General features: G+C 38.2%; 1 protein-coding gene across 1 annotated transcript; it reads left to right on the top strand.

The window, feature by feature from the left end:
* The first annotated feature begins 639 nt into the window (after positions 1-639).
* LOC149173841 (uncharacterized) lies at positions 640-4,092 on the top strand. The gene is made up of 2 exons (XM_089424752.1): positions 640-3,420; positions 3,528-4,092. The coding sequence occupies exons 1-2, from the start codon at positions 681-683 to the stop codon at positions 3,974-3,976; spliced, it is 3,189 nt and encodes a 1,062-aa protein (XP_089280878.1). The 5' UTR covers positions 640-680; the 3' UTR covers positions 3,977-4,092.
* Positions 4,093-9,414: the final 5,322 nt, after the last annotated feature.

The following is a 9,414-nucleotide window of genomic DNA, read 5'->3' as shown; positions in this document are numbered from 1 at the left end:
ATCCGGCAGTAATTTATTGGAATCGCAAGTTTGATAGCTATTTCTGCACAATCAAAGCGTCCTAGGGGTTTTCCAGGGTGCTGAATCCAAATATGCAGTTAAAAAACCATTTTAACTGCAACAAATCAATATTTAACCTCAATTTCTTCCGCCGGATTCCCTCAGCAAAATCTCCAAAAAAATCGTTATAAACCACTCCTTAGTTTTATGGGCTTTTTTATTTATTTTAAGGTGTCTTACATTTTTTTCAATTTATTTTACCGTACATTGAAATAATATTTACTTTAATGTTTTAAGTAATATAGACTTTTAATTGATTTTTATGGAGTGCAGATGCCGTATTCCTTCCCTTGTTTTACGGTAAAAGTAAAACATCATCGTTCAATTGATTCAAACTTCAAAATAGAAGAAAGCTTTAATTTGCCTTACGCCACGGGTATACAACTCAACATAATTTTATTGAAATGAGATATTCTTTTCTTACTTCTGTGGAAAGGTAAAACTTCAAATTTTGGCCTTAATTTATGTAACTGCGGTCTTCTTTTCCGAAAATTAACCCACGGGAACCTCTCGAAAAGATTCTTGTGATTCTCTTCACTCAATGCAGCAGCAGCTATATAGCTACTACATTACCAAACTCCATTTTCTCATCACAAACCATTCTTTCTGTCACGCAAGAGATGCAGATTACCAGAATGCTTCTCCTCGCCACCCTTTCTTTCATTGTCTTTCTCACTCCTCCTTTTGTGTTTTCCACACCCATCGCCCATTTCCCTCACCATCCTCCTCGTCTCACCAATGCTTCCGATCAACACGCTCTGCTTGCATTCAAGTCTGCAATCACATATGATCCCTCCCACTCCTTAGCCACGTCTTGGATGCCAAATGTTTCATTCTGCGAGTGGACGGGTATCATATGCAGCAGGCGCAGGCAGAGAGTCGTTTCCCTCAATCTTTCAAGCATGGGATTAGAAGGTACTATCTCACCCCTTCTCGCCAATCTTTCCTTTCTTAGGATACTCGACCTTAGTAATAACAGTTTCCAGGGTCACATTCCCTATCAAATGGGAAACCTCTTTCGCTTAAAGATGCTTCGCCTGTCTAAAAATCAACTCCAGGGTTCCATTCCGCCCACTCTCGGTAGCTGCCGCAGTTTGCGGAACTTGACTCTCTCCTTTAACAATCTCACGGGAAACATTCCCCCACAACTATGTGTTCTCCCCAACCTAATAACCATGTACTTGGCAGTTAACAATTTGATGGGAACAATCCCGGACTGCTTGGGAAACATATCCTCTTTGCAGTACTTATCTTTGGCAAATAACAACCTTCACGGCAGTGTTCCTTCCGAATTGGGTATGCTAAGCCAGCTCATCTTTCTTAACCTGGATTGTAACGATCTGACGGGACGCATTCCGTCTTCGTTGTCCAACTGTACCAATCTTGAAATATTGGATATTTCTGTGAACCAATTAGTTGGCCACATTCCGTTGGAGTTGTGTACCAAGAAGACCGCCCAGTTAAAGGAACTCTATTGGGATGTTAATCAGCTAAGTGGCAGCGTTCCTTCATCCCTCTTCAATTGTACCAAGTTACAATTGATTGACTTATCAACGAATCAGCTCAGCGGAATAGTGCCTATGGAGTTGGGTAAATTGACACATCTCCGGTGGCTTGACTTGGCCGGCAATTACCTTATTAGCGGCAACACCACGAGATGCCCCATTCTTACCGCTCTTAGTAACTTTTCCGATCTACAACATGTAGACTTATCTTATAATAACTTCACTGGGCAATTGCCGTTTTCTATAGGCCACCTCTCTACAAAACTCTCCTTCTTAGACTTGGGTATCAACGAATTCGCTGGAGAAATACCTCCGGCTATTGGAAATTTAAGTAGCTTAACATTCCTTAGTTTAGAAGGTAATTCTTTTACAGGGTCAATCCCATCTTCAGTTAGTATGCTTCAGAAGTTGGAGAGGTTATATATGGATTCCAATAATTTACAAGGGAACATCCCAATGGAAATTGGGCAGCTAAAGGGTTTAGGTCTCTTGTATATTTCTGGAAATAATTTGTCTGGAAAAATCCCTGATTCTATGGCTAACCTCCAACAATTAAGATATTTAGATCTTAATCATAACCAGTTATCAGGAAACATACCTGCAAGTTTAGGGAAATGTGTGAACTTACTACTGCTAGATCTATCATACAACAAGCTTAGTGGGCACATACCTGAAGAGCTTGCAGGCCTTGCAAATTTAGCCTTCTATTTCAACTTGTCAAACAATTTATTAAGTGGCCATGTACCTTTAGAACTAGGAAAGTTCGATAAGCTTCAAGCCATAGATATTTCGGCAAATCAAATAACTGGCCACATTCCAAGTATCGTCGGACGCTGCAAAGAAGTAGCATATCTGAATCTTTCTTACAATGCACTTGAAGGTCCAATTCCAGTGTCAATCAGTGAACTTCTAAGTCTTCAAGACCTAGATCTCTCCTCCAACAATTTGTCAGGTGGAATACCTATATCACTAGCAAATCTCACAATGCTCCATCACTTGAATTTTTCTTTTAACAAGTTGTCAGGGGAAGTCCCTAAAGAAGGAGTTTTCAAAAAGATTGGCGCCACAGCATTTATGGGAAATCTTGGTCTATGTGGACCTTGGGTAAATCTACCACCGTGCTATGCTCATAAACATAAAAGTGTTTTGAATCTCAAAAGAGTTATCATACTGGTTGTTGTTGTAGCAATTGTTGTATTGTGTTTGTTTCTTGCAATATTGTGGAGAAAGAATTGTAGGAGAAATATTCAGAGAGAGACTGGTCCATCATTAAATGTGGGGCATCGAAGAATCTCCTATGCAGAGCTCGTCATTGCAACAAATGAATTTAGTGATGCAAACTTGTTAGGAATTGGTAGTTTTGGAAAAGTGTACAAAGGGATTTTGAATGACGGCACAATGGTTGCTGTCAAGCTTCTCAATCTACAAAATGAAGGGGCTCAAAAGAGTTTTGATAGAGAATGCAAAGTTTTGGGTAGAGTTAGACACCGGAATTTGATTCGGGTCATAACTTGCTATTCAGATCTCCAAATCAAAGCTTTGATATTTCCATTAATGCCAAAAGGAAGCCTAGAAAAGTGGTTATATCCCGATGATGGAGAACAAAGTTGTTTGAATTTGATTCAAAGGTTGAATATAGCAATAGATATTGCCCAAGGCATGACATATCTCCATCATCATTGCTTTGTGCAAGTGATTCATTGTGATTTGAAACCCAACAATGTGTTGTTGGGTGAAGATATGACTGCATATTTAATAGACTTTGGCATTGCTACTATATGTTTTGCAAATAATGAAGATGGAGCTCTCACTTCCACAAATGCACTCAAAGGATCTACCGGGTACATTCCTCCAGGTATTATTTAAACTATATCCCATATGAAGCAATCTTATGATTTTCTTATGTTTACTTAACATTTTCAATTAAATTTAAAAACTTAAGATGAGGATCTATGAATGCAGAATATGGAGTGGGAGGACAGGTTACAACCAAAGGTGATGTTTATAGCTATGGAATAGTGCTATTGGAAATGCTCACTAGAAAGAAGCCCACCCATGACATGTTTGTGGAAGGAATGAACTTGCAAAAATGGGTGGGTAGTAGCTTTCCAAGCCGAGTACAAGAAGTGGTGGACATGGGTTTATTAACCAGGACTAGTAGATGCATTGAAGAAGATAAAGATCTCAATTGTCTCAGTGCACTGATAAATGTAGGTTTGCTTTGCACAAATAAATCTCCTCAAGGACGACCTACAATGATGGGCATTTTAGGCACATTGCAAAACATCAAAGACACTTTTTTGAGCACTACTTCCGTTCCCAAATTCCAATCAGATCTAACACATTTGTTGGGTAGTACAAGTGCTACTATCAACAACATTTCTGAAGGTCAAAGTTCTTCCACATATTAGTCTATTGTAACAAAGTAGTGGTTATATGCTTCTTTGTACATAAATCTTTGTTGTTGATTGTATATAAATGTTTTATAATTGATTGCATGTAAATGTGAACAATACAGTTATATCTACTCATGAGTAGTGTTTTGCAAATGTGTTTATGATTATAATTTATTATTCTATCTTTAAAAAACAATTATATTCAATATCATTTACATCTATATGAATGTGTGACACTCTTCTGGTATTAAATACCAGAAGAATTTTGTATTTGTTATGTTTTTAAGTTTTTATACCACTCCTTACGAGTAAGGGTAGAAAAGTCTATCTTTCACTTTTAAAACTTGTCATAACCAACATAAAAAATGATACTACGATCTAATTTAAAGGAACAAGAAAAGTTAATTAACACACATCTTTGACAATTCAGACGACCTTTAACATTAAGTAATCATAGTTCACAAATTCTATCTTTATTGTCATAACAGCTACCAGGAAAACATATAAATTTTATATCTTTAAATAAATTATAGATCTCATTTAAGAAGTCAGGATTTTGTAGCTAAATGTTGGGATGATGTTTACAACAACAAGAGTTTTGAGTTTTTCAGAGGAGCATCTTTGTGTCTAACAGGCAGCTATATCTACAATTCCCCCAACTTTAAATGCACTGTCCACTTCCATTGCGAGATTCTTTTAAATGCAATTTCCAATTCCATAGAACGATTCTTACTACTTTAGCAGCAGCTCCAACCTTCCCTTAGCCTTCAAAATCTCCAAGGTGGATAACATTTTGGACTAATTTTGCGGCAAAGATGTCCATTTCTCTCTGCGCACCTCTACTCAGCTTATTTTGTTTTTCTTGAAGCAGATTCTAATTTCCACCCCAGGGGAATGCAGCAATAGTGGTTTCCACCCCATCCCGGCCTTCGGAAAAGCAATTTGAGACGACTTGTTATTCAAATTTGATCTCAAATTCTCTGAGAAAAGCAGGATGGAGTTGTCAAGATTTTTGACATGGAGTTCCCACCTGTGAAATCTCACTAGAAGTTGCTGAAAGGATTGGAAAACTTGCAGTGGTGGAGCATGATGTTTCCCTTCTGACTTCCAGAGAGCCTGTGCATCCGTATTAATTGAAGCAATACACATAACATATTTGTGATTTCTCATTATAAACAATATGGGTGAAGCACGAGGGAAAAATAAGCACAAATGTGAAGCTCGTTGCCTTGCTTGCTTTAGATACTGAAGAAAAAATAAGCACGAATGATGCTAAAGATAGATAAGAGATAAAATGATAATAAATAAACAAGAAATAAAGTAAATAACAGAGTTATATAAATAAAAGGTTAAAAAAAGTTATATCAAAATACCTTATTTATTTTAAAATATATTTAAATAATTTTAAAGGCTTGAAATTAATAATAATAATAATTAAAAATTAACTAAATTATAATTTTGTTTTAAATTATTATTAATTATAGATAAATTTTATATTCACAAAAATAATAGTTAAAAATCAACACAATAATAATAATAATAATAATAATAATAAATATATATTAAGTATATAAACATTTAAAAAATATGTAACAAAAATATTAATAAGATGCACATATTCATTTATTTTAGACTTTCCTTCTTCTTAGGTTTTTTCTTTCTTATTCCTTCCCTTCTTTCTTCTTTTTTCTTCTTTATAGGGTTCTTATGTTGCTTAGATTCTCAAAAATAGAAAGAAATTGATGGTGCCTTAGATCAGGTAGATGATTATTGAAAGGAATAATGTTAGATATAATCTTAATTTATAGCGAGCCAAAATTTTTAGGGGAATAAATGATGGGCAAGCAGCTTGAGATACTTCAATAGATATCCATATATCTTCCCTTTATCATGGAGATTCATTCCACTTTAAACCGACTTTGTTACAATCTCCCCTTTACCATGGAGATTCATTCCACTTTAAACAAGATTTCTTACAATTTATCATGGAGATTCATTCTACTTTAAACAAACTTTGTTACAATCTCCCCTTTACCATTATGATTCATTCCACTTTAAATAGGCTTTCTTACAATACCATCAGCTAATACCATTACTATACCACATGCCAAAAAACTATCACTCACATTCATATGACACATTACTATACCACATGCCAAAAAACCATCACTCACATTCATATGACACAGGATCATATGACATTTTAAGAATATTCTAGAATATTCCATAAAGTGAAATCCATACCATCCACCAAATAATCATTGACAATTAAATTAAAATTTTGGAAGCCCTATTCCAAAATAAATATGCCTATCACCATAAATACGGGAAAAAATAAGCACAAATGATCCTAGACGTCAAGTATAAGAGATTTTTTTTTAAGGAAAAATCATATTTTATTCAACCTAAAAAACAAGGAACAAAATTACATTCTCCATATGCTCAACAACATTAATCATATCAATGTTGCAATTGATGCACGATAAGAATAAAGAAACTACTTTGGGGGAATGCATGAAGTGTGTTACTCTTTTGGGAGAAATGTAGCTTTAAAATTTCAAAATTTTTAGAATTGAAGCCCTCAAAATTCATATATGTTGTGAATTTTGATTCGGAGTAGAAAGACAATTTGTGAAGAATTATGTTGTTGTCCTGTTGACGGTGCTGGACTCGCCAACATTCAGGGGATCTCCCCGGTATGAAGCCCCAACTAGACCTCACACCATTTACTGTAGGAGTCCCATCTAGTATGATGGCACGGTTGCAATTATCTTAAACATATGCCTTAGCTCTTGCTTGTCAGCACATGAGAGTGGTATACTTAGTCTTCAAACAACAAGGTTCGTGTGCCTAGAGAGTGCTTAGTGTAACTCGTGTCTAAGTTCTTTCACTAAGAGGGAGAGGGTAAGAGTGAGTCTCAAGTCGAAAGGGAATAGTCCCAACTCAGTTAGAAACACACAACACAACAGGACTTGTGCAGCTTCCGGCGGAGTTGTCCACATGAATGTGGCAGTCACAAACACAAAGTGAACAGATAGCACGTACAACACCCAGCAGAATAGTCCACAGAAGTGCGACGGTCATTATAAAATTTTTATAAGGATGAACCTGTCAAGTGTTCGACAGAGTAGTCCACTCGGGTGAGACAACGTTAACAACTGATACAACACATTTCCAACAACATATGCACTAAAACAACCAAAATAGTTCAACTATCTTAGTATGGGTTAAAGCAACATGCATTACAAGCGTCCAAAGAATAATCTTACAAACGAATACAATACATGTGTGAAAATGTGCTAGCATGTTAACAGACTTCTGAATTAAGCGAAAGTTCCAAGACACATCCGTACACCATACATCACTAACCCCAATAGTGGGGCGTTGGAGCCATTACTCGCTCCTCAAAGAAAAGACTACAGACTCTCAAGGCTATGTGGGAGGAGCCAAGCTGAAAAAGTCTTTTGCATGTACAAATGAGGGGTATATTTAGCCAAGGGTGAACTTGACCCTTGTGACTCTTCAAATTTCCTCATGAATGTTTGACTTACATGACTCTTCAATTGACATGAATCTTCAACTTCGTAGGTGGGTCTCTTGGACTTCCATGCTACATTACATTGATAACAACAATGTGGCCCATAATAGTGATGTGGCTGAGACGACTCATGACATGACTTGACATGAAAATACTGGTATGTTCATGTTGATGGTGGTGTCCATGTCGAGTTGCAGTGCTGCTGAATGATGAGTGTGCTCTTAGTGTATCATAGCTTCACCTTTGTATGAAAAGGTGTGTGGATCCTTCGATGGTCTTGGAGTTCGCTTGATGTTGCATGTGCATGTATCCCCTTCGCTGGTACTTGGCATGCTTCATGTGTTCATCCATTCGTGAACAAGTCTCCTAGCATGCACTCCTTGTTCATCCCATTCATCGTTGTGCCATGTCTCATCCATGTACCTATATCTACAATCACTCATGACGAGATGACATCAAATCCAGAAATCCCCTAGTCTACCATGATGCATCATCTTTCGCTTTTGGGTGGAGGTGACTAGGAGAGAGGACAAGGCTTTTGAAACTGTGAAGAGCATATATCATGCCGGGATGCGAGGCTTCGGGACACTGTCGGGAAAACTGTGCAGAGGTCACTGAGAGGTTGGGTTGAGCAGTCTGGGAAAGGAGTGACATCTGCAGAATCTAGCTCAGCTGGGAGGCAGAACTGTGCAATTTTTTCGAGGAAGGCAGTGTGAGCAACAAGAGGCACTTGCAGTCAAAACTACACAGATTTTTAGAGGAGGCTAGGAGTAGGATGTGGGAAGCTTGCTGGCCAAAAATATGCAGATCTGGGAGGCAGTCATGCAGGACATGTCTATGTAGTTTCCGAGCTGAGCGAGGTGTCGGGAAGCTAGTGGATAGTCCAAGAAAACTACGCAATTTTCAGGAGGAGTGGTAGGCCAACCGACAAGGGAACTCCCTGACAAAACTGTGCAATTTCTAGAGACAGTGCAATGACAGGCAGTGGGTGCCTATCCCTCTTTTCTGCGCAATTTCTTCAGTTAGTGTAGGCGGGCAGGATGATAACTTCTGCACAATTTTTGGGAGGAGTGAAGCCGGGGTCACTTCCAAGTCAAATTCTCCGGTTGACCAACAAGAGGCTTGATGGATAGGCTTGCGGGAAGTGCAGATTAAGATAGCTTCTTGGGCAACTTCTATGTTTTTCTGGGTGACAATCAGCCATGTTGATTCCAGGATTACACAATGCAGACTGCTTGGGAAGCAGCCTTAAGCTCTGCACAATTTTGGGCAACAATGCTTGGTCACTGAAGGTTGAGACTACATAGTGTAGCTTAGTGAAGGTTTGGCTAATGGAGGGTGGTCCAATCGATAGATCTTCAGAAAAATGGTTAAGTGTGTGAGCGATTGAACTCATGTATACATGACCTTGCGAACACACACTCAACATGACTCAAGGACAAGACACCTCAAACAAACCAGACAACATGCTCAGTGTGACTGACTAACGGGTGCGAACGACAAGTGAGACACTTGAGATAGATCGTTGAATGATCGTGATGACACTTGCATGACATTGCATACACCTTCTTGTGTGAGTGCGACAAATGCTTACATAGCGAACACAACTTGTACACACGAAGACAGACCTTGAACATAGCCAGAACAAGACTGCAAGCATGACATTGCAACCAACATGCTAAAATATGACTGGTGAACGGTCAAGAAAAGAGGGTTTAAAGACTCAACATGAGCTCATGGGATGAGACCAAGTGTTTGCAATCATCAAGGAAAAACCAAGGAAGGCTCTGAAATTGGATGTAGGCCAAAATTTTGGAGGGTGTTGTAGCTGCTACAACACTTGGCGACACACTGGTTGAATACCATCTTCTCTATTTCGGTCCATTGACAACACAGGGCCTTGGTCTATCAGGGA

Source organism: Pinus tabuliformis, chromosome 4_2 (genome assembly GCF_031772625.1).
Source record: "Pinus tabuliformis cultivar Carrire ecotype Pingquan chromosome 4_2, CPIR1, whole genome shotgun sequence".
In the NCBI taxonomy this organism is placed as follows: domain Eukaryota; kingdom Viridiplantae; phylum Streptophyta; class Pinopsida; order Pinales; family Pinaceae; genus Pinus; species Pinus tabuliformis.
The sequence above is the reverse complement of the archived record's forward strand: the minus strand, read 5'-3'. Positions and strand labels throughout refer to the sequence as shown.